The 25,817-nt window shown below is 39.6% G+C and overlaps 1 protein-coding gene across 1 annotated transcript; it reads left to right on the top strand.

Annotated features, from left to right (window-relative positions):
- Positions 1 to 9,800: 9,800 nt before the first annotated feature.
- Positions 9,801 to 22,942, top strand: LOC139562715 (myosin heavy chain, fast skeletal muscle). The gene is made up of 39 exons (XM_071380676.1): positions 9,801 to 10,005; positions 10,194 to 10,337; positions 10,427 to 10,583; positions 10,675 to 10,702; positions 10,875 to 10,995; positions 11,106 to 11,198; positions 11,287 to 11,350; positions 11,438 to 11,536; positions 11,662 to 11,765; positions 12,071 to 12,209; positions 12,427 to 12,545; positions 12,657 to 12,806; positions 12,982 to 13,152; positions 13,238 to 13,550; positions 13,790 to 13,860; positions 14,136 to 14,223; positions 14,345 to 14,462; positions 14,598 to 14,721; positions 14,840 to 14,976; positions 15,067 to 15,322; positions 15,433 to 15,675; positions 15,769 to 15,945; positions 16,050 to 16,195; positions 16,286 to 16,376; positions 16,489 to 16,878; positions 16,982 to 17,108; positions 17,195 to 17,313; positions 17,420 to 17,616; positions 17,699 to 17,882; positions 17,958 to 18,123; positions 18,233 to 18,357; positions 18,463 to 18,771; positions 18,861 to 19,064; positions 19,157 to 19,282; positions 19,495 to 19,665; positions 19,760 to 19,864; positions 19,958 to 20,053; positions 20,874 to 21,008; positions 22,822 to 22,942. Exons 1-39 carry the CDS (start codon positions 9,802 to 9,804, stop codon positions 22,840 to 22,842), a joined length of 5,832 nt encoding a protein of 1,943 aa, XP_071236777.1. The 5' UTR covers position 9,801; the 3' UTR covers positions 22,843 to 22,942.
- The last annotated feature ends 2,875 nt before the right edge of the window (positions 22,943 to 25,817 follow it).

Below are 25,817 nucleotides of genomic sequence, written 5' to 3' on the forward strand. Positions count from 1 at the left end.
TTACGACGATGATAACACTTTCACACTTTTAGTGTTAGTTTAATCAGCTAATGTACAAAAAGGATATAAAACACAGGAAACACTGACTTGATTGAACTGCATAGGGCCTTTGACGTGGCTCATTGTTTTAAACAATCTGGTTTTGGATTCCACCTTGTCTCCCCCTTTCCTCTTTTAGAATCCTCTGTCCCACACCATTGGATCCAAACAGGCTATTCACTGTATAGGCTACTCTGGAGACCACATGACAGATCTAAGGCTCTACTCCCGCACATAGGGATTAAATGACACACAGGGTTTATATGGTAGATAGATAGGAGATCCTGACACTTGACATGCGACACAGATGGCACTCCTTGTCTTCACACGTAGCTAAGATAATAGATGGTTCTCTGTGGAATTCTCAAAGATGGATTAGAGCAGCTGTTGTGAACATTATTATGTTGAGATAAACGTAAACATTTTTAAACATATGTGCAGGATCATCTTGGATCTTTTCTTGAAGTAAACTTGGGATGCTTTGCAACCAGTGATTACTCAAAAACAGATCAAGATGTGTCACACCGCCTCGCCTCTAAATAGCAAATGTATTTGTATACATGAATAGTCTGTAAGAAGTGTTACACTTTTATTGACTATGATCCAAACATATCACATGAAACCCTGTGATTCTAGTGGAGAAAGACTTGAATATGATAATACGTGCATGCTAAGATCAGTGAAAGATGCTAGAAGTTTCCAAACTCACTATTGCCACACGTACTGTGCAGCTAGCTTGTCCTTTTCTGCAGTTAACAATGCACTCATCATTGTCCTGTAAAACAATACAACATATTGGTTAAAACAGACTGGCATCCAGGCTCCTGGAACAGAAGAGCGTACCGTATTAACAAAAAACAAACAATAACACATGAATCAAAATGTGTGTTTATTCTTGACAAGCATCACAACATGACTTCACAGCATCCACTTTCAAAAATAAATAATATTTCATTCCAATTGTAACTTTCAATCTCAATGGATTTTTTCACGAGTGAACTTACAGTTACTGTAAGACTTATAATCAATACAATGGATCAATGTATTAGTAGCTCATAGTTTACTCTTGGACAATAGAAAGTTGAAATTTGTGTGATCCCATTAATGCAACCATACATCGTGCATATAAATGAGAAGTGACTACAGTCTGTTCATCATTGGGTATACTCTATACTTACCAGTGGTCATACTGCAAACTGGAATTTATACTGTCTGGACAATTGTCTTCATGCTGTATTTAGACATGATGATAACAGACATGTCAATTTGACTGTGGGTATTATGCTACTCACCGTCACCTGATGCTGACAGTCTTCCACACCCCAAATATATTCCTCATTTTAGCACCTGTGGTAGTCTGCGTTATGCTTTCTTTTACCACTATATCAGCTCCAGATGCACATAGCTCTACACAGACGCTGAAATATACAGTGTTGTGAAAAAGTATTTGCCCCTTCCTGATTTCTTACTTTTTTTGCACATTTGTCACACTTAAATGTTTCAGATCATCAAACAAATTTTAATATTACACAAAGATAACCCAAGTAAACACAAAATGCAGTTTGTTAAGTGATCATTTTATTTATTAAGGGAAAAAAGCAATCCGAACCTTCATGGCCCTATGTGACAAAGTAATTGCCCCCTAAACCTAATAACTGGTTGTGCCACCCTCAGCAGCAACAACTGCAATCAAGCGTTTGCGATAACTGGCAATGAGTCTTTCACATCGCTGTGGAGGAATTTTGGCCCACACTTCTTTGCAGGATTGTTTTAATTCAGCCACATTGGAGGGTTTTCGAGCATGAACCGCCTTTTTAAAGGTCACGCCACAGCATCTCAATCGGATTCAAGTCCGGACTTTGACTAGGCCACTCCAAAACCATTTTTTTTTAAGCCATTCAGAGGTGGACTTGCTGGTGTGTTTTGGATCATTGTCCTGCTGCAGAACCTAAGTGCGCTCCAGCTTGAGGTCACAAACTGATGGCCGGACATTCTCCTACAGGATTTTTTGGTAGAGAGCAGAATTCATGGTTCCGTCAATCACAGCAAGTTGTCCAGGTCCTGAAGCAGCAATGCAGCCCAGACATCACACTACCACCACCATATTTGACTGTTGGTATGATCTGAAAAATTTAAGTGTGACAAATGTGCAAAAAAATAAGAAATCAGGAAGGGGGCAAATACTTTTTCACAGCACTGTATATCATCTCTGGCTCAATCTATCGCTGTCTCTCTCTCAATCTCTCTCCCCCCTCTCTCGCTCCCCCCCTCTCTCTTTCTCTCACTCCCCCCTGCTCTCTAGCTCTCGATCCTTTGGACCAACAAATATGTACTTCACATTGCAGGGAAGATCAGCTGTTTACGTTCGCTGTCAAGTTGGAACAGAGCTATTAAAGTTTAAAAAAATATAGCTGACAGTTAATATTTTGCTGTGATTCTATTACAAAAATATTACATTTTATTACAACTATATTTCAGTGAAAGAACTGCTCTTTTAGCATTGGTGTTTTACTTAGCATGTCAAACCGCTTAAAACAGCTCCTCGAAGATATAGTTACTGTTCAAAAAACAAAATCACCAGGAGAAACAACAATTCACATACTTCCCAACCCAAATGTGCAGCCATCACTGAGTTTGAGCCTAGGGTGTTCTACAGCTGGATAGTGAAAGGTACCTCACACTTACGTTACAGTGAGGCTCAATGTATTAGGCAATCCCAATCGCCGGGGAGCATGAAAGAGCAAGACGCTTGACTTCTCCTAATAAGAACATAAAGTGAATCTTTTTTTTATTGTGACTTTATGCTATGTGGAATGAGTGCACAATACTTTTTTCTACACATGATCCTATTTTGGAAAAAGCTCAAGTGCAACAGCGTTATACATCAATTGTTCTCTTTTACAAATACTTGGACTGGAGTTAAGCAGTATCTAAGTGTGTGGAAAAGTTCCGGCCTGGTTAAACATGGGGAAATAGATTGAGATAATACTGTATCAATATTCCAGGTGCGTGAGCTTGAGAGTGGCATATCCCAGGAGGAGCAGGCCAACACTCTCCTGTCCAGGAACAGGAAGGTGCCGCATGAGCTGCAGGAAGCTTGGGAGCATGCCGACATAGCTTGGTCTCAGGTCAACAAGCCGAGGGTAAAGAGCCGTGACGCTGGAAAGGAGAAGTGTAAGGTTCTTTATTTACTTTCTTAGTCAACCTTGTGTTCTGTTTCGTTGTGTTCTTGAACGTAGCCCTGTCTTTCATTTCTGTTCATTGATTTCACCTGTGTTAGTTACTCACCTGGTCTCATCAGCTCCTTATTTAGTTCAGTCCATTCTGTTTGTGCCTTTGTGAGGTATTGTTCGTTTTGATTCTACTAAGCCTTTTCCTAGCTCGTTTGTGAGAACCAGTTATAGCCTTCAGTCCTAGTATTGATTCACCTGCCTGTTTGCCTACCTGTGTATGACCATTGCCTGCCTGTGACCACGATTCCTGCCTTCTACGAAGGGTGAAATAAACACCTACCGCGCTCTGCGTGTGAATCTACACCTTTTTCTCCCTGAGTATTCATTACAAGAAGACACTTCTCTGAGGCGTCAAAACATATTGCTATAACTGATTCACTCAATAGAACTAGAATGTAATTTATATTCGTTGATACATTTATATTCATATTTTATTCTAATAGATTAATCCCATTGATATGAATACTGTATTTATACCTTTAATTGAAATCATTATAGACAAATCACATGTTAGAAGCAAGCCAAATTTGATTAGTAAATAGACGTGATATTTTATATTATTTTGCAGGGCAAGGAAGCAGCTGAATAGGAGTTGTGCCACAGATGAGACACACTTCTAGGCAGTCATACAATATGATCTCCTTGTGAAATGTCAACATTGATCTCTTAAAGTCTGCCTTCAGAAAGTATTCAGACTCCTTGACCTTTTCCACATTTTGTTACGTTACAGCCTTATTCTAAAATTGATTAAATCGTTTTTTCCCCTCATCAGTCTACACACAATACCCCATAATGATAAAGCAAAAATAGCTTTTCAGAATAAAAAAACATTTTATTACAAATAAACTGAAATATCACATTTACATAAGTATTCAGACCCATTACTCAGTACTTTGTTGAAGCACCTTTGGCAGCGATTACAGCCTTGAGTCTTGGGTATGACGCTACAAGCTTGGCACACCTGTATTTGGGGAGTTTCTCCCATTCTTCTCTGCAGATCCTCTCAGGCTCTGTCAGGTTGGATGGGGAGCATCGCTGCACAGCTATTTTCAGATCTCTCCAGAGATGTTCGATCTGGACTCTAGCTGGGCCACTCAAGGACATTCAGAGACTTGTCCCGAAGCCACTCCTGCGTTGGCTGTGTGTCTTGGCTGTGCTCTTAAGGTCGTTGTCCTGTTGGAAGGTGAACCTTCGCCCCAGTCTGAGGCCCTGAGCGCTCTGTAGCAGGTTTTCATCAAGGATCTCTCTGTACTTTACTCTGTTCATCTTTCCCACGATCCTGACTAGTCTCCCAGTCCCTGGCGCTGAAAAATATCCCCACAGCATGATGCTGCCACCACCATGCTTCACTGTAGGAATGGTGCCAGGTTTCCTCCAGACGTGGCGCTTGGGATTCAGGCCAAAGAGTTCAATCTTGGTTTCATCAGACCAGAGAGTCTTGTTTCTCATGGTCTGAGAGTCTTTAGGTGCCTTTTGGCAAACTCCAAGCAGGCTGTCATGTGCCTTTTACTGAGGAGTGGCTTCCGTCTGGCCACTCTACCATAAAGGCCTGATTGGTGGAGTGCTGCAGAGTTGGTTGTCCTTCTAGAAGTTTCTCCCACAGAGGAACTCTAGAGCTCTTTCAGAGTGACCATTGGGTTCTTGGTCACCTCCCTGACCAAGGCCCTTTTCCCCCAATATCTCAGTTTGGCCAGGCGGCCAGCTCTAGGAAGAGCCTTGGTGGTTCCAAACTTCTTCCATTTAAGAATGATGGAGGCCACTGTGGTCTTGGGGACCTTCAATGCTGCAAAAATGTTTTGGTCCCGTTCCCCAGATCTGTGCCTTGACACAATCCTGTCTCAGAGCTCTACGGACAATTCCTTCGACCTCATGGCTTGGTCTTTGCTCTGACATGCACTTTCAACTGTAGGACCTTATATAGACAGGTGTGTGCTTTCCATATCATGTCCAATCAATTGAATTTACCACAGGTGGACTCCAATTAAATTGTGGAAACATCTCAAGGATGATAAATGGAAACAGTATGCACCTGAGCTCAATTTCGAGTCTCATAGCAAAGGATCTGAATACTTATAAGGTATTTCTGTTTATTAATTTTAATACATTTACTAAATTGTCAAAAACAACTGTTTTTACTTTGTCATTATGAGGTATTATGTATAGATTGCTGAGGATTTGTATTTATTTATTTAATCCATTATAGAATAAGGCTGTAACGTAACAAAACATGGAACAAGTCAAGGGGTCTGAATATATTCCGAAAGCACTGTATCACAAGGTGGACGGTGACAGGGTCTAGGTCTGGGTTGAGCAGGCAGAGTGAAGCAGAGGCAGACAACAAAGGGAGCGTTTCTTACATTTATTTTAAGGCATCATTTTCCATTTCAAACACATTCCAGTTTCTATTTTCCATTCAATTGCTTTGTTTTCCATATAGTAAATATAATTTATTTTACGTTTACTCTAAAACCATGCTAGTTAAAATCATCATACAAACCAAAACAAGGAAAACAAAGTGTCACAGGAACTGGTGCAGCCTGGAAGGCAGGCGTCCATTTTGTTAAGACTTCAATTTAATCTTAAATAACCTCCATTTGCCATGTACTCACCAAACAAAGCCCTACATGCCCTAGAAAAACCTGGGCTCCACCACGCCTCCGGACTGCATTCACCTCCTGCATTCACCTCCTCATCACATGACTCAATTCTTCGTCTAGATTGCATGCAATCACGTCACAGCTGTGACATATGCCTTTGTCAGCATATTGTTGCTATACTATATTGTTGACTTGAACAATATAAAATTATGAAAAGAGAGGTGTCTTGAATGACCAATGACCACTGAAGCAACACCTTAACTATTATGTTTTGTACATCTCACGTCATGAAACACTATAAGCTGGTATTACTATTGCATATGAAGTATTTTAAATTGCTAAATAAAAATAGCACTCCTTGGGGCTCGCAAGGATCTATGAAATCTGCACATTAATAAGTCTTAATCATAATGCCACACCTAATATTACTCAGAAGACACATTTAGCCCGCCATGAGTCCATGTGATTCCCTGTTGGCTACATATGAAATGATTACAAAGTAGCTAATGTGCAAAGAAATCATGGTTCACCACTTGCTCAAAATAGGTCTTTGACCTGCTAACAGTCCTTGATCTAAATCCACAGAAGTGTCTAAGGCTTATATTGCTGTAATGAACTATTCAAGTCGAATTTGTAAACCCCACTCTGAATTTACAACGCCCCATGTTCACTCCTGAGAATCGTTTCATTTGATCTGGCTTGATATCTACAATATTGACCAATATGGTTATGTTTGATTCATTAACTCACCAGGTCTTAATGTCTTCAGCACCCAAAACCCTTCTCCCCACATGTTAGCATTTACCTGCAGAAAGTGAAGCACATAGCATAAACTACCCAACCTTGGAGTCTGTACCGTGCTTTCTCTCTCACTGCCACAACTCCCCCCCCCACACACACACACACACACACACACACACACACACACACACACACACACACACACACACACACACACACACACACACACACACACACACACACACACACACACACACACACACACACACACACACACACACACACACACACACACACACACACACACACACACACACACACTGGCGACTGCAGCTGTGGGCTAAGGCTGCTTTGAGCTGACAGATTTCATAATGTAAGAAATATCAGCTGCTGGCTTTAGCTGCCATATGACCTCTGGCATGTTTGAATAGCTTTGTCATATAGTCAATATAACAATGGACACACTGTTAACACAATGTTAGCTAATACTTTTCCTTCTTATTCTGGTCAGGTATGTGTTTGTAGTAGAAAATGCAAATACCATATTATGTTTAACATGTTAATAATACATCTTGTATTTGAATCATGTTAGGCCTATATTAATTAGCTAATAAATAATGAATATGTTTTATTATTAAATAATTAAGACGTTACATTTTTATCATAATAATTGCTATGTATTAGCAGTATGTAAACTCTGCCCTTTAAAAATTCTGCCCCACATTTTCAAAAGGTATGCACTTTGATTCATGTGCTTACAGTGCAAATAACATTCAAATAAAATATACAATAGAAATGTGTTCTATAATCACAAATACAGGTTCATCTGCACACCGCTATGAACATAAATAAACCAATCAAAAACAATAATTGAAATAAATGCCTCCTTCCAAGTGTCAAGGTAAATAAATGAATCATACACTGAGTCTACAAAATATTAGGAACACCTGCTCTTTCCATGACAGAGACTGACCAGGTGAATCCAGGTGAAAGCTGTGATCCCTTCTTGATGTCACCTGTTAAATCCACTTCAATCGGTGTAGATGAAGGGAAGGAGACATGTGAAAGAAGGATTTTTGAGCCTTGAAACAATTGAGACATGGATTGTGTATATTCACATTTTACAAAAGTGAATTGTTCGAATGACAATATCTATAAAAAATATGTATATTCTTCTGAACCTGAAGTGGCTACAGAGCATTCTGAGTGTGTCAAATAAAATAAAATAAAATAAAAATGTATTTGTCACATGCGCCGAATACAACAGGTGTAGACCTTACAGTGAAATGCTTACTAACCAACAATGCAGTTTTAAAAAATTTATTAAAAAATACCAAAAAAAATATATCAATAAGAAATAAAGGTAAAAAATAATTGAAGAGTGTGAGCCTACATTAGGGTTCTCTAGAGTTAAATTGTCAACAATCTCACAAGTGTCTGCATGAATGAGCAAGAGGCTATATTTATTTTAAGTCCTAATAAGAACCTAAGGGGAAGCCAAAGATATTGTGTATCACATTTGTATTGCAATTTTATCACACGTGGGACCACTAAAGAATACTTAAGACACTGTCTCCATTTGGAAATAGCGTATCGTATGAGAGCATAATTGGCATCAGATGATCTCAGGAGACCTTTGGAACAATGTCTTCCGTAAAGGTCAGTTTGTGAGGATCCTTTGGGTATTCCGTTTATACCCAGTGAAAACTACTACTTATTGGAGACGCATATTTGATTCAAGGTACTTTACACACAATAAACTGGAAAAACACTCAAGCTTCTTATTTTGTTATCAGATATGCACAATCCCATCTTTTCAAATACCGGCAACTATTCAATTTAAGTGAACAAACCTCCGGCTGTTACGGCACTTAACTTTTGGCACCATTCTTACGTCGGTGAGAGACAAAACAACCACAGCTGAGATGACAGACCTTTTGGTATCTATCCTTATCCTATCCTTTGTGATGTTTAGCAAACATTTTAACATGATTACAATTCAACACTGTCATGTCACTAAAGACGAGGGTCAGACAAATGACAGTCTGCACCAATTTGAGAAGTTTTGACATGTGTAAGACCTTCAGATGTCCTCCACAACACCCTCTTAGCAAATCCCATTCATCATTCCGTGCATCATTAGAGAACAGGCTTACAATTGTAACCAAAATGATTTGGGAATATAATTAGCTTATGTTGCAAAGGTTCTAGACAACGCTGTTAACACTGTTAGTTCCCATATAAACAGTGACACGACAAGTAAGGATGCTGAAGTGAGAAGGGGCAGACGTACATGACCAAATAAAGAAAAAGTACACATCCCAAAAGGGAGGGCTGCTTCTGCTCAGTGAACACAAATCTCCCTATAAAAGAAGCCATCTATGACCCCCCTTGGACTGACTGAAGGCCACCCAGCAAAGGTGAGTAAGTGCCACAGCTCTCACAAAGATTTACTAGTGGCCAGAGAGATGCTTATTTGCTCCTTTAGAGATACATTCTTGTCTGGTTTACTTATAGAAAAAAACTCCTGCAATCACAGATTACTCATTTTGTACTAGTTTCAATTGTGTGTATTTACATTTTACATGTTTGTCATTTAGCAGACACTCTTTTGCTGAGTGACTTACAGATAGTGATTTCATTAAAGGTAGCTAGGTGAGACAACAACACATCACAATCATATCAGGTACATTTTCCATCAACAAAGTATTTATCAGCAAAGTCAGTGCTAGAAGGGAAAGACAAGTGCTTTAAAATACATATATAGTAATTGTATTGAAAACTGACAACTCTCTCTTTTCAAGTATCAACATCTAACCAACTTGGTCCCAGCAATATCCTACGAACTTGGGCAAGAAAAGAGGTACATTGTGTTAACTGTATCTGGCATGTACAATGTTAGTATGGGGAAACACTGACTGGGGAGCACTTAAATTGTTTAATACAAAATATAGCCTTTACCAAGATTAGTCAAAGGAAGATGCTTAACTAGATCTTGTTGATACAATTGTATAAAGAGTTCATTACATATAGTAAAGGTTTTCAGAGAAATGTAGTGTAAGTAAGAACATGGGACATTATCACCAACATCTAAAAATCATTCAGATTCTTGTTTGTGGAAGATAAAGATTAGCATTGGCATTTGTCATTGTAGATAAAATAACTCTTTCTTTTCTTGGCAGAGGGTAATCATGAGCACTGATGCAGAGATGGCGGCATTTGGCCCGGCGGCCATCTACCTCCGAAAGCCAGAAAGAGAGAGGATTGCAGCCCAGGCTGCTCCCTTTGATGCCAAAACAGCTTTCTTTGTGGTTGAGCCTAAAGAGATGTACCTCAAAGGGGTTCTCCAGAGTAAAGAGGGTGGCAAAGCCACTGTCAAAACACTGTGTAACAAAGTAAGTAGTACAACAGTGAGAGTTCTGTAGGATGGAAAATATGGCAGTGAAAAATATTTTATTGACTTATTCTAATGCGGTGATGGCTATGCTGTTTTCTAAGCTCAAACCTGTGATATGAGTTCATTAAAACCATCATCTAATTGTTTGAGTAACCAGTCATTTACAAAATGTTATTCCTGTCACAGGTTCTCACTGTAAAAGAGGATGATATCCACCCCATGAACCCTCCAAAGTACGATAAAATTGAGGACATGGCCATGATGACCCACCTCAATGAGGCCACGGTGTTGTATAACCTCAAAGAGCGTTATGCAGCATGGATGATCTACGTGAGTTTAAATGAAAGATAATCTAGCGGTCAAGACATGAATCAATGGAGAGTTGAAATGTTAACAAACATTATTCTCTTCTATTACAGACCTACTCTGGGCTGTTCTGCGTCACTGTGAACCCCTACAAGTGGCTCCCAGTGTACGACTCTGTAGTTGTGAATGCTTACAGAGGCAAAAAGAGAATTGAGGCCCCACCCCACATCTTCTCCATCTCTGATAATGCCTATCAGTTCATGCTCACTGGTACACAAATACCCATGCTACTAAAATGACTTAATGTACAGAATTGCACAATGTGTTTGTAACTTATTCACACGTGCCTTTCCGTTTTCAGACCATGAGAACCAGTCAATTCTGATCACGTAAGTCCAAATTAATGAGTAAATGAGGGTAAGATTATGGTTAAAAAACACAATCAACTTGCTCACTGATGGATGTTCAGTAAGTAATATTGCGGTTTAGTAAAAAAAAAAGTAAGTGAGATTATTGAAAAGAAGAATGATAGGAGTTTAACTAATCTCTGTCTAACCCCAGTGGAGAATCTGGTGCAGGAAAGACTGTGAACACCAAACGTGTCATCCAGTACTTTGCGACAATCGCAGTGGCTGGAGGCAAGAAGGAACAAACAGCAGCTGCTACTTCTGGGAAAATAAAGGTGAGAAACATTACTGTAGCCTAACATATCTAGTATAAAGGGGTTGTATGCATCAAAGATCCAGTATGTAGGCATCATCAAAACATGACTAAATGTGATGACATCTCTAGGGGTCGCTAGAGGATCAAATCATTGCAGCCAACCCCCTACTGGAGGCTTATGGTAATGCCAAGACCGTGAGAAATGACAACTCCTCACGCTTTGTAAGTATAAAAAAAATCCTTTTTGTATTTGTGAGCTTTCTTGGTTTTGAAGGGTTGTATACTGATGTATATCTAATTAACCTTTTAGGGTAAGTTCATCAGAATCCATTTTGGAACAACTGGAAAGTTGGCCTCTGCTGATATTGAAACATGTAAGTGCTTCATGATCAGCGTATCTTTATCCAGTTGTGATTGACAAATGTAAAAGACTTGTGCTCATACAAAAACGTATGCTACAGATCTGCTGGAGAAGTCTAGAGTGACATTCCAGCTGTCTGCTGAGAGAAGCTACCACATCTTCTATCAGCTCATGACTGGACACCAGCCACAATTGCTGGGTGAGAGACAAATACAGAAATATGACATGGAATGCATAAGGTCAACAGTAAATACATTATACATTAGTAATAGTAAATGTGCTAAATAGTTTTTTCTAATTATTGTATTCATTATTGTATTCCAGAGGCACTTCTGATCACCACCAACCCCTATGACTATCCCATAATCAGTCACGGTGAAATCGCTGTCAAGAGTATTGATGATACAGAAGAGTTCATCGCCACCGATGTAAGTATAAAAAAAACTACAAATGTAGGAAAAATATAATTGTATGATATAACAGAATAGTAGAAACGTTTCTCTAAAAAACATGAACACGTCTAAAAAGTAATTAAAAAGCAACTTGTATAATGACTGTATGCCTTCGACAACACATGTTAACTGTTATCGTAGCTTATATTTTAATAAAGTATGACAGTCAGTTACATTGCATTCCATCAAGATTCCATTAAACTTTTCCAGAGAACATTTTAACAATCTGTATCATTGTGTTACTGAAAACATTAATCAAACATTTCTTAAAATCTCCATAGACGGCCATTGACATTTTAGGCTTCACTGCTGAGGAGAAGATTGGCATCTACAAGCTGACTGGTTCTGTGATGCATCATGGGGCAATGAGGTTCAAGCAGAAGCAGCGTGAGGAGCAGGCTGAGCCTGATGGGACTGAGGGTAAATATCAGAATAAAATTATAAAATTCAATGGACAACTAACCTACCTTATCTCTTGCCATATCAACTGTACTCAACTGTTGGAAGCCTTTGAAAAGGTCACGGTTAATTTTCTAGGTTCTTCCAGCCTAATTTATATAGCCTAATTTACATCTTTAAGCAATGTATCAAAACATATATTTTTTTTAAAGAGCATAACATTTTCTCTCCTAACCAGTGGCTGATAAAATCTCCTACCTCATGGGCCTGAACTCCGCTGACTTGCTCAAAGCTCTGTGCTACCCCAGAGTGAAGGTCGGGAATGAGATGGTGACCAAGGGGCAGACTGTACCACAGGTAGAATCTTTTAGACTATTTTCAATTATTGTACACAAGGGAGATTTGCAAAAAGTAAAATTAATGTGAATTTTATGCAGGATAAAAAAATATATATATTTTGTTCTGTAGGTGAACAATTCAACTATGGCCCTCTGTAAATCAGTCTATGAGAAAATGTTCTTGTGGATGGTTGTCCGTATCAATGAGATGTTAGACACAAAGCAGGCCAGACAATTCTTCATTGGTGTGCTGGACATCGCTGGATTTGAAATCTTTGATGTGAGTATTTGTATACCGTAAATTCAGCACGTTGCTGTTCAGCTTATCCTGCTGCTTGAAAACAATTGAACCAAGAGTAGACATTATGCCTGTACAATATCTACTGATCAAAATATGAACTAGCAGTCATGTTGGGTAACTCTTGACTTTCAACGTTTCTGTATTTAAACATTAGTACAACAGCTTGGAGCAACTTTGCATCAACTTCACCAATGAGAAACTGCAACAGTTTTTCAACCACCACATGTTTGTACTGGAACAAGAAGAGTACAAGAAAGAGGGAATTGAATGGGAGTTCATTGACTTTGGTATGGACTTGGCTGCCTGCATTGAGCTTATTGAGAAGGTAGGTGAAATCTTAAGAAAGCAGACAATACAATAAAAGGCATGTCTGCTTATCAGTTTAATATTTCACATCTTGTCACCCACAGCCAATGGGCATCTTCTCCATCCTTGAAGAAGAGTGCATGTTCCCCAAGGCTTCAGACACTACCTTCAAGAGCAAGCTGTATGACCAGCATATCGGTAAAACCAAAGCGTTTGAGAAGCCTAAACCTGGGAAAGGCAAGGCTGAGGCCCACTTTGCCCTGGTGCACTATGCCGGTACTGTGGACTACAATGTCACAGGCTGGCTGGACAAGAACAAGGACCCCCTGAATGACTCCGTTGTGCAACTCTACCAGAAGTCCTCAGTCAAACTGTTGGCTATGCTGTATGTAGGAGCAGCAGCTTCACAAGCAGACGGTACATCCCATAGTATCTAGAATTTCTCATACTACAAGATGAGACTATATCTACCCCTTCCCTTGTTATATAGTTCATGATTATAAAAGCATTGCGGTTGAAGTGGTCATTTGAGTTAAACTGATGGCATTGGTATTACTGGAAATCTCAGTACACTGGATTTATTTAGGATTATAGTGAAATCATGTAAAAATCTAATTGGAATAAGAATATAACTGGCCTTACACATTTGTAAACAGATGCAGCAAGAGGAGGAGGAGGCAAGAAGAAGAAGGGTGGTTCCTTCCAGACTGTGTCTGCTCTGTTCAGGGTATCTACATGTATATTATCCCTTATTATGTTGATGCACTACGGTGCAATACTTTGTCAAATGTAAATTGTGGGGGTTAATAGGTAATTATCATTTGTATTTAATTTTTTGGTTATGATAAGGTAAAACAGGTGTCCTGTATAACATCTCTTTAAGTTGTTCATAGTTGATATTCTTTCAAATCCATAGGTATATTTGGCTTGAAATTTAAAAGTGTCAAACACAACTTTGTTTATTATAGAATCTCACAACTCACACTTTTTCCAATCCCACAGGAGAATTTGGGCAAGCTGATGACCAACTTGAGGAGTACCCATCCTCACTTTGTGCGCTGTTTGATTCCCAATGAATCAAAGACACCAGGTCTGGGCTCATTGTCAATTATTTGAATAATTGTTTATAAAGAATCTGAGAAAATAAGACTCCTTTACTGTACTGGTTAGCTTGAGAAAAGTCGTAGAACATGCTACTTCCTTGTCGTTAGGTCTGATGGAGAACTTCCTGGTCATCCACCAGCTGAGGTGTAATGGTGTACTGGAAGGCATCAGAATCTGCAGAAAGGGCTTCCCCAGCAGAATCCAATATGGTGACTTCAAGCAGAGGTAATTCATGTTCAGTAAGGGAAAATGCCAACAAGATGTTCAAGTACTTCTTTCATAGGCATGATCACATCAAATACACATTTATTTGGTGTTGTGTTTTTTAAATTTTTATATCTCCCTTAATCATAATTTCAGATACAAAGTATTGAATGCAAGTGTCATCCCTGATGGACAATTTATTGACAACAAGAAGGCTTCAGAGAAGCTCCTGGGATCAATAGATGTGGACAAGAGTCAGTACAAGTTTGGGCACACCAAGGTAGAGCAATAGACAGCAGCATCACTTTTCCCACAAAAAAACAAAACGTTGAGCTCAATCAAAAAAAATACTAGTTCTATATTTTCTATAAATATAATCAAGATACATATTCCTATAGGTGTTCTTCAAAGCTGGTCTGTTGGGTACTCTGGAGGAGATGCGAGATGAGAAACTGGCTACTCTGGTGACAATGACTCAGGCTCTCTGCAGAGGTTACGTCATGAGGAAAGAGTTTGTCAAGATGATGGCGAGACGGTAGCTACACTATTTTAAAGAGTACATTTTATATTGAGCCAGTGAAGAGAATCCCCCCAAAACTATTTATTTTATGATTATTATTTACAGAGAAGCAGTTTACTCCATCCAATACAACATCCGCTCATTTATGAATGTGAAACACTGGCCATGGATGAAGCTGTACTTCAAGATCAAGCCTCTTTTAAAATCAGCAGAAACTGAAAAAGAGATGGCTGCAATGAAGGAAAACTTTGAGAAAATGAAGGAGGATCTGGCCAAGGCGTTGGCCAAGATAAAAGGGCTTGAGGAGAAAATAGTTTCTTTGTTGCAGGAAAATAATGATCTGCAGCTACAGAGAGCAGCGGTAAGTTAATAAATTGCTTGTTTAATACAAGATTAATATTAATCTTGTTCACGTCATTTTATTGGCATTTGATTTCCAGTGTTGCTTCATTTCTGTTGTATTTGTTGTAGGAAGAGAATACTCTCTGTGATGCTGAGGAAAGATGTGAGGGACTCATCAAGAGTAAGATCCAGATGGAAGCCAAACTCAAAGAGACATTTGAGCGGCTGGAGGATGAGGAGGAGCTCAATGCTGAACTGACTGCCAAGAAAAGGAAACTGGAGGACGAGTGCTCTGAGCTGAAGAAAGACATTGATGACTTGGAGCTCACCTTGGCCAAAGTGGAAAAGGAGAAACATGCCACTGAAAATAAGGTTTACCATTTATTATAAGCCATTACGTTTTGTATTCATTTTAAATGTAAAAGACAGAGCATTGATGATTTGATATTGAATAATTCAATTTAGGTTAAAAACCTGACAGAGGAGATGTCTTCTCAAGATGAGAGCCTTATCAAGTTGACGAAGGAGAAGAAAGCCCTCCAAGAGGTGCACCAACAAGTCCTTGATGATCTCCAGGCAGAGGAAGACAAAGTCAACAATCTGACCAAAGCCAAGACCAAGCTTGAACAGCAAGTGGATGATGTGAGCGATGCGACAACCTTAAAACAGCTTAATATTACCATCAAAGGAAATTCAATAAATTAACAGTTAACCAAATATTGTGAAACTGTTCTTGTGTGGTCTAGTTGGAGGGTTCCCTTGAGCAAGAAAAGAAGGTCCGCATGGACCTTGAGAGAGCCAAGAGGAAGCTTGAAGGAGATCTGAAACTGGCCCTGGAGTCCTTGATGGACCTGGAGAATGACAAGCAGCAGTCTGATGAGAAGATCAAGAAGTAGTTTTAAAATCGAAACAGTTGTTGAACCATTCTCTCAGAACTGATTGCCGGATATATCTTTTAATATATACGTTTTATTTCAAACAGGAAAGACTTTGAGACAAGCCAACTTCTCAGCAAAATTGAAGATGAACAGGCATTGGGTGCTCAGCTTCAGAAGAAAATCAAAGAACTCCAGGTGAACTGTCGGTTCAATATACCACACTGAATAAGATTCATGAGACAGATTCACCATCTTCCGAATTGCATGTTTTAAGCAAATAAACATTTAAATCCATTATATATTTCAGGCCCGTATTGAAGAGCTGGAAGAGGAGATTGAGGCTGAACGTGCTGCTCGGGCAAAGGTTGAGAAGCAGAGGTCTGATCTCTCCAGGGAACTTGAGGAGATCAGTGAAAGGCTTGAAGAAGCTGGAGGTGCAACATCTGTCCAGATTGAGATGAGCAAGAAGCGTGAGGCTGAGTTCCAGAAGCTGCGTCGTGATCTTGAAGAGTCCACCCTGCAGCACGAGGCCACCGCTGCTGCACTCCGTAGGAAGCAGGCCGACACTGTGGCAGAACTGGGAGAACAAATAGACAACCTCCAGCGTGTCAAGCAGAAGCTGGAGAAGGAGAAGAGTGAATACAAAATGGATATTGATGACCTCTCCAGCAACATGGAAGCTATCGCCAAGGCAAAGGTGGGAGATGATGTGGTTGCCAGAATATATTTTAAAAATATATAAATAAACTTATCAAAAAGCATGAAAAATTGCTCGATAACCTGTTGAACATTGTTAATAGGGTAATCTAGAGAAAATGTGCCGAAGCCTTGAGGATCAACTGAGTGAATTGAAGACAAAGAATGATGAGCATGTCCGCCAACTTAATGACATAAATGTTCAGAGAGCAAGGCTTCTGACTGAGAACGGTGAGTTTAAAATGAAAAGTTTGTATTTCTGTTTGTTTTCCATAATACCAAAAAAGCTAACTTCCAACTTTCTCCGTCTCAATCAGGTGAACTTGGTCGTCAGATGGAGGAGAGAGAATCTCTTGTTTCCCAGTTGACCAGGGCCAAGCAGACTTTCACACAGCAGATTGAGGATCTCAAAAGGCAGATTGAAGAGGAAGTGAAGGTTCAATGCCATCTTCTACTATACTGCATCTTTGTGATTCATATAAATGTTATATTTGGCTTAAGTGCTTAATTTGACTTTTTTCCCCCATACTGTTGACATTTAGGCCAAAAATGCCCTAGCCCATGGTCTGCAGTCATCCCGCCATGACTGTGATCTGCTTCGGGAGCAGTATGAGGAGGAGCAGGAGGCCAAGGCTGAACTGCAGCGAGCATTGTCCAAGGCCAACAGTGAGGTGGCTCAGTGGAGATCCAGATATGAAACTGATGCCATTCAGCGCACTGAGGAGCTTGAGGATGCCAAGTAATTGAAAAACATTCTACCACTCTTCATACTCACCAAAGTACCTACAATAGCTAAAATCTGAGTTTTTTTCTTTTGACAGGAAAAAGCTTACCCAGCGTCTGCAAGATGCACAGGAGGCTGTTGAAGCAACAAACTCCAAGTGTGCTTCTCTGGAGAAGACCAAGCAAAGACTCCTGGGTGAAGTGGAGGATCTCATGATTGATGTGGAGAGAGCTAATGCTTCAGCTGCCCTGCTTGACAAGAAGCAGAGGAACTTTGACAAGGTAATGTTTTGACAAAGATGTGAATACAGTAAAATCTATGCATTTGTGTATTAATTTACTTAACTGTTTTCCCAGGTTCTGACCGAGTGGAAGCAGAAGTACGAGGAGGGCCAGGCAGAGCTAGAGGGGTCTCTGAAAGAGGCCCGCTCTCTCAGCACCGAGCTGTTCAAGATGAAGAACTCCTATGAAGAATGTTTGGACCACCTGGAGACACTGAAGAGAGAGAACAAGAACCTGCAACGTATGGGGAAATAAAAAAAACGACAACAAAAAATGTCAGTGCACCGTTTATGCTGTGTGGATACAAATCTACAATGTTGATAATTTCTCTCCCCTTTTCATTTCAATAGATGAGATCTCTGACCTGACTGAACTGGTCGGTGAGTCTGGAAAGAGCATCCATGAGCTGGATAAGGCAAAGAAGACAGTGGAGAATGAGAAGGCAGAAATCCAGGCTGCACTAGAGGAAGCAGAGGTATGCCCCACAATAGTTTTTATGTCAACAAAGTGATCATGATGATATACATGTCATACCTAAATCCCTACATTACTTTGGTCATTGATCAATTCTATTATTTAGGGCACACTGGAACATGAGGAATCCAAGATTCTTCGTATACAGCTGGAGCTCAACCAGATCAAAGGTGAAGTTGACAGGAAGCTGGCAGATAAGGATGAGGAGACAGAGCAGATCAAGAGGAACAGCCAGAGGATGATGGACTCCATGCAGAGCACTCTGGACTCTGAGATCAGGAGCAGGAACGATGCCATGAGAGTCAAGAAGAAGATGGAGGGAGACCTCAATGAGATGGAGATTCAGCTGAGCCATGCCAACCGCCAGGCTGCTGAAGCCCAAAAACAGCTGAGGAACGTCCAGGGAGCGTTCAAGGTATATATACTTTATTTTTGTATGGAGTCCAAAATGAATTGTTCTTTCTCTTTAGATGATGTTAGAATACATTTTCCTCTAAACCTCAGGATGCCCAACTGCAACTTGATGACGCCATCCGCGTCGCAGATGACATGAAGGAACAAGTAGCCATGGTGGAGCGCAGGAATAACCTGATGATGGCTGAGATTGAAGAACTGAGGGCTGCCCTGGAGCAGACAGAGAGAGGCCGCAAAGTGGCCGAGCAGGAGCTGGTTGATGCCAGTGAGCGTGTTGGATTGCTGCACTCTCAGGTACATATAAAATATTAACTTTCTCTCAGTTACAAATCAGGAGAGGTACAATCAAGTTTTGGCATGTGATTGAATGCCCCCCATTCATTCAGAATACCAGCCTCATCAACACTAAGAAGAAGCTGGAGGTTGACCTTACTCAGGTCCAAGGTGAAATGGAAGACACTGTCCAGGAGGCAAGAAATGCAGAGGAAAAGGCCAAGAAGGCCATCACTGATGTGAGTTTCATCTTCTGCCTTCTGTATCTATTTTATTCAGATCCATTAGAATTAATAATGACAATAATTAATAATGACAATATCTTAGAATGAAAGCAAAAATTGTTTGGACATTTCATTTACATACACAATGAGCAAGTTTGACATACTTTACCCTTTACAAGTACTGCAGAAGTGTTCATATAATCAATGTACACAACATATTACTCCAGGCTGCCATGATGGCAGAGGAGCTGAAGAAAGAGCAGGACACCAGCTCTCACCTGGAGAGGATGAAGAAGAATCTGGAGGTCACAGTGAAGGACCTGCAGCACCGCCTGGATGAGGCTGAGAACCTGGCCATGAAGGGCGGAAAGAAACAACTCCAGAAACTGGAGGCACGGGTATGTACTATACATTATTGCATATACGGATGTGGAGCAAGCTACATTATATATGAAACCTTAACTGATAAAAAATGGAACTCCTATATGTAAGGTCCGTGAACTGGAGAGTGAAGTTGATGCTGAACAGAAACGTGGAGCTGAAGCTATTAAAGGTGTTCGTAAATATGAGAGGAGAGTCAAGGAGCTCACCTACCAGGTACAACCATGAATCTTGATACTAAAAAACAAGATATTGTATACTGCAGTGGACCATTTGACAGGAAATGTCAATCTCTTGTAAACTGTGCAGACCGAAGAGGACAATAAAAATGTGAGCAGGCTGCAGGATCTGGTGGACAGGCTTCAGTTAAAAATGAAGGCCTACAAGAGAGCGGCTGAGGATGCTGTGAGTATGATACCCAATGACAGATTTTTAAAGTAATGGTGACATAATAAAAAAACGAATTGTGCTAATTATTTAAAAATATTCAAACAAATGAATAACTAACTATATGTTAGGTACTTATACGTACTTGTTTCAAGGAATCCTTAATAAATCAAGTTTGTTATTACATTATAATAATGTAACAGAGGAAGTTGTTACTAAGTAAAGCAGACTGTAGATAAAGTAAAGTAGTGATCCTGTGTGGCTCAGTAGGTAGACCATGTCGCTCGCAACGCGAAGGGTTGTGGGTTTGAAGCTGCTGGGGCCACCTATACGTAAAATGTGGCCCCAGAAGATTCAAACCCACGACCCTTTGTGTTGCAAGCGCCATGGTCTATTACCTAATAACAAACTTCATTTATAGATTGACTGTTAATTGCTTTGGATTAAAGCATCTGCTCAAAGGCATATATTATTATATTATAAATAGGCCTAGTAAATAATGATGGTTATTGGAAAAGATGGAAATATATTTTGTACATATAAAAGTACATATAAAATCGTATCTAAGGTACAGCTTGCAGTAAATAAGGAGCACAATATAAAATGGGATATGTAATACAACCCAAATGATATGAAACCTGAATAAAGTCAAAGAATCAAGTTTACTGAGACCTTTTACCGTGTAGTTGGTTTCTGTTGTACTTTTGGTATGATCATTACTTCTTTATTTATAAGATTTGGATGATGATAAGGTAAACAATTCATAAGAAGTTTGAACTTTGCATGTTTTGCCAAACATGCAGCATCATTGTTGAAATGTATATTTGCAATCCTACAGGAGGAGCAGTCCAACATTCACCTGTCCAGGTACAGGAAGCTGCAGCATGAGCTGGAGGAAGCTCAGGAGCGTGCCGACATCTCTGAGTCCCAGGTCAACAAGTTGAGAGCCAAGAGCCGTGAAATTGGTAGCAAGGTACGATTACATTTAACAACGTTTATAAAAAAGAAATACGAAAAATTCTAATCACACAAAACAAGCATTTGTTGCTAAATCTTTATTACATTGTGCCAGTCCCGTAGTAAACTTCAAGGAGAAGATATACAGTTGAAGTCTGAAGTTTACATACACCTTAGCCAATTACATTTAAACTCAGTTTTTCACAATTCCTGACATTTAATCCTCGTAAAAAATCCTAGTCTTAGGTCAGTTAGGATCACCACTTCATTTGAAGAATGTGAAATGTCAGAATAATAGTAGAGAGAATGATTTATTACAGCTTTTATTTTTTTTCATCACATTCCCAGTGGGTCAGAAGTTTACATTCACTCAATTAGTATTTGGTAGCATTGCCTTTAAATTGTTTAACTTGGGTCAAACCTTCTCGGGTAGCCTTCCACAAGCTTCCCACAATAAGTTGGGTGAATTTTGGCACATTCCTTCTGACAGAGCTGGTGTAACGGAGTCAAGTTTCTAAGCCTCCTTGCTCACACACACTTTTTCAGTTCTGCCCAGAAATGTTCTATGGGATTGAGGTCAGGGCTTTGTGATGGCCACTCCGATACCTTGACTTTGTTGTCCTTAAGCCATTTTGCCACAACCTTGACCATTTGGAAGACCCATTTGCGACCAAGCTTTAACTTCCTGACTGACGTCTTGAGATGTTGCTTCAATATATCCACGTAATTTTCCTCCCTCATGATGCCATCTATTTTATGAAGTGCACCAGCCCCTCCTGTAGCAAAGCACCCCCACAACATGATTCTGCCACCCCCGTGCTTCACGGTTGGGATGGTGTTCCTCGGCTTGCAAGACTCCCCCTTTTTCCTCCAAACATAATGATGCTCATTATGGCCAACAGTTCTATTTTTGTTTCATCAGACCAGAGGACATTTCTCCAAAAAGTATGATCTTTGTCTCCATGTGCAGTTGCAAACCGTAGTCTGGCTTTTTTATGGTGGTTTTGGAGCAGTGGCTTCTTCCTTGCTGAGCGGCCTTTCAGGTTATGTTGATGTAGGACTTGTTTTACTGTGGATATAGATACTTTTGTACCTGTTTCCCCCAGCATCTTCACAAGGTCCTTTGCTGTTGTTCTGGGATTGAGATGCACTTTTCACACCAAAGTACGTTCATCTCTAGGAGACAAAGCGTGTTTTCTTCCTGAGGGGTATGACGGCTGCATGGTCCCATGGTGTTTATACTTGCGCGCTATTGTTTGTACAGATGAACGTGTACCTTCAGGTGTTTGGAAATTACTCCCAAGGATGAACCAGACTTGTGGAGGTCTACATTTTTTTTCTGAGGTCTTGGTCTTGGAAGGTAGGCCTTGAAATACATCCACAGGTACACCTCCAATTGTCTCAAATTATGTAAATTAGCCTATCTGAAGCTTCTAAAGTCATGACATCATTTTCTGGAATTTTCCAAGCTGTTTAAAGGCACAGTCAACTTAGTGTATGTAAACTTCTGACCCACTGGAATTGTGATACAGTGAATTATAAGTGAAATAATCTGTCTGTGAACAATTGTTGGAAAAATTACTTGTGTCATGCACAAAGTAGATGTCCTAACCGACTTGCCAAAACTATAGTTTGTTAACAAGACATTTGTGGAGTGGTTGATAAACGAGTTTTAATGACTCCAACCTAAGTGTATGTAAACTTCCGACTTCAACTGTATACTGTAATACTTTGCAATGCGGCAAATGGTTAATATATAAACTATAAAAATCCCATTATGGTAAAGTATAAGCAAGACGTTTTTTTATTCTTTTCACATTCTTTTCCAGGGGAATGTGGCTGAAGAGTGAGGGACGAAGTCCAGATGAGACACATTATCAACAGGTCATACAATATGATTTTTGGTAAAATGTTCTCATGAATCAAAAATAAATCTGCAAACCATATCCATACCGTGTCAATTGTTTTCATAATTTATCATTGACATGAATTGAGTCATACAAACACCTTCTTCCTCGGATATCACTGATTGAACCACTAATACATGCCTGATGATGTCGTGTTCCTCCTAAACATCATCACACAGTTACATTAGTCAGCATATTATCACTGTTCCTGCTGCTGTATTGACATTTAATGAATAAAACTGTAGCTAATATTGTTTTGAACTCTTGCAATTTAGCTCCACATGCATACATTCAGCATTCGTCTTTCCATATACAGTATAACAGCATGTGAACAACAGACCACCTGGTGTCCATTTCAGGGTATAGCTGAGCTATGCCAATATGGGGTCCATATCAGTCCTTTGATAAAACTGGTATTCCTTTGTTTACCCACAAATATTCTGTCAAAGTATCATCTGTAGGTCTGGGAGGGGGGGGGGGGGGGGGTCATTTCTCCTCTAATACCTCAAGATAATTTAGATGTATTTTACTGCCCACTTTTTTTTATTGGCATAACATATCAATTCAGGAAAATATGCTCACATGAGGTTCGTTGAAGTGGCTACTGCACCTATCTGATGGTGAAAACTACATGAAGGAAGAAAGACACTGAAGAACGGCACTGAGAGATCCTCATCATACCACAACTTGCACTACAGTCTCATCTTCCACACCACATTCTTAGTGTTATACAGTATGCATGCCTATATGAAGCCAAGTGCAGATACTGCAACAAATAAGTGTTTCTGTAAGGAACTAACTTTGCCAACTTCGTCCTATTGTTCTACTTAGTGTGTCATGTCAATTCCTTGGCCATGTTAAAACAATAGTTTGATATGGCGTTTTACCAATTAATCATGCAAGCATTTTACCAAATGTTAGTCATACTGTACTCAGCAATCAAGGACATGCACTGTTTTTCTAATTTGTCATTTAATTAATTAACTGGGAAGAATTGGTCCAACACATCAATCCATTTACTTACCACAAAGTAGCATTGCAAAAGAGTGTAGGCTACCTGCAAAACTTAAACTGATAGTTTTAATACATATCTACTTGACACAAAATATAAAAATGAAAGAGGTACAACATAAAAATTAACGTGTTTGCTAAAATTTGGACTTACAGTACCGTTGCCAAGGAGGGGCTAAATCACCACTGAAGAGAGCGAGCGAGACAGTTTTATACGAAAGGTTGTAGCAAAATAAGGCTTAAAACACTTGGTGACAAATAGCTAGGCTGCGAGAGCATTGCTGAGCAGGCAGCTATGTTTGTATTCCATCCTAATAAGAACACAGGGGAGGGTACGAGATCAGTTATCACATTTTGATTGAATATATTACCTATTTTATACTGTGCAAACTCCTCAGAAGTGTTCATCTTGTGTTCACCTTACTTCATATGGGGAACAAACACTTAAGGAAAGGTCAGCCGGCAAGGTTAGCCTTGTCTCCAGTTCATGTATCAGGACAAAGTAGAGCAAAGGGGGGCCATTAACTACCTACAGTGCCTTCAGAAAGTATTCAGACCCCTTGACTTTGTCTACATTTCATTGTGTTACAGTCTGAATTGAAAATGGATTAAATTGAGATTGTTTGTCACTTGCCTACACACAATACCCCTTAATGTCAAAGTGGAATGATGTTTTTGAAATGTTTTCAAAACAATAAAAAATGTAAAGCTGAAATGTCTTGAGTCAATAAGTATTCAACCCCTTTATTAAGTTAATGAGTAAAATGTGTTTAACAAGTCACATAATAAGTTGCATGGACTCTCTGTATGCAATAATTGTGTTTAACATGATTGTTGAATGACTACCTCATCTTTATACCACACACATACAATTATATGTAAGGTCCCTCAGTCGAGCAGTGAATTTCAAATACAGATTCAACTACAAAGACCAGGGAGGTTTTCCAATGCCTCACAAAGGGCACGTATTGGTAGATGGGTAAAAAAAGAAGAAGCAGATATTGAATATCCGTTAGCATGGTGAAGTTATTAATTACACTTTGGATGGTGTATCAATACACCCAGTCACTACAAAGACACAAGTGTCCTTCCTAACTCAGTTGCCAGAGAGGAAGGAAACCGCTCAGGGATGTCAGCATGAGGCCAATGGGGACTTTAAAACAGTTACAAAGTTTAATGGCTGTGATAGGTGAAAACTGAGGATGGATCAACAACATTTTAGTTACTCCACAATACTACCCTAATTGTATGAAAAGAAGGAAGCCTGTACATAATAAACCTATTCCAAAACATGTATCCTGTTTGCAACAATGTACTAAAGTAATAGTGCAAAAAGGTGGTAAAATGTGCTAACGTGAGCTAATGTGACTAGAATGACGTTGTATAAAACAGCCAACTTTCCGGGACATAGATATGTCTTATATGGGCAGAAAACTACAATTCTTGTTGATCTAACTGCAGTGTCCAATTAACAGTAGCTATTACAGCGAAAAAATACCATGCTATTGTTTGAGGAGAGTGCACAACAACAAAAAACTTTTTAGCACGGCAACTGGTTTGATACATTCACCTCTGAAGGTAAATAATGTACTTACATTCAGTAATATTGCTCTGATTTGTCATCCTGAGGTTCCCAGAGATAAAATGTAGCATAGTTTTGTTTGATAAAATCAATTTGTACATTCAAATGTAGGAACTGGGGTCTACAGTTTGACCCCACTGCTGTCTCTTGCTCCACACCCACCCCGCCCGGCCATCTATATGTGTGAAAGTTAGTGTATAAGCTAATGATCCATCATGTATGACATTCCTGGGAGTGTGTAAACTAGAATTTTTTATTAACATAGCATTTTTGTATGTTCTCAATATTTATGTACTTGAAAATGTATCAATTGACCAATTCGGAA

Source organism: Salvelinus alpinus, chromosome 2 (genome assembly GCF_045679555.1).
Source record: "Salvelinus alpinus chromosome 2, SLU_Salpinus.1, whole genome shotgun sequence".
NCBI classification, from domain to species: Eukaryota; Metazoa; Chordata; class Actinopteri; order Salmoniformes; family Salmonidae; genus Salvelinus; species Salvelinus alpinus.

Coding starts and splice junctions, on each gene's coding strand:
- LOC139562715 (XM_071380676.1), top strand. CDS start 9,802: ATGAGCACTGATGCAGAGATGGCGGCATTTGGCCCGGCGGCCATCTAC. Junction 10,584..10,674: donor CTATCAGTTCATGCTCACTG/GTACACAAATAC, acceptor TTCCGTTTTCAG/ACCATGAGAACCAGTCAATT. Junction 18,124..18,232: donor AGAGAACAAGAACCTGCAAC/GTATGGGGAAAT, acceptor TCATTTCAATAG/ATGAGATCTCTGACCTGACT.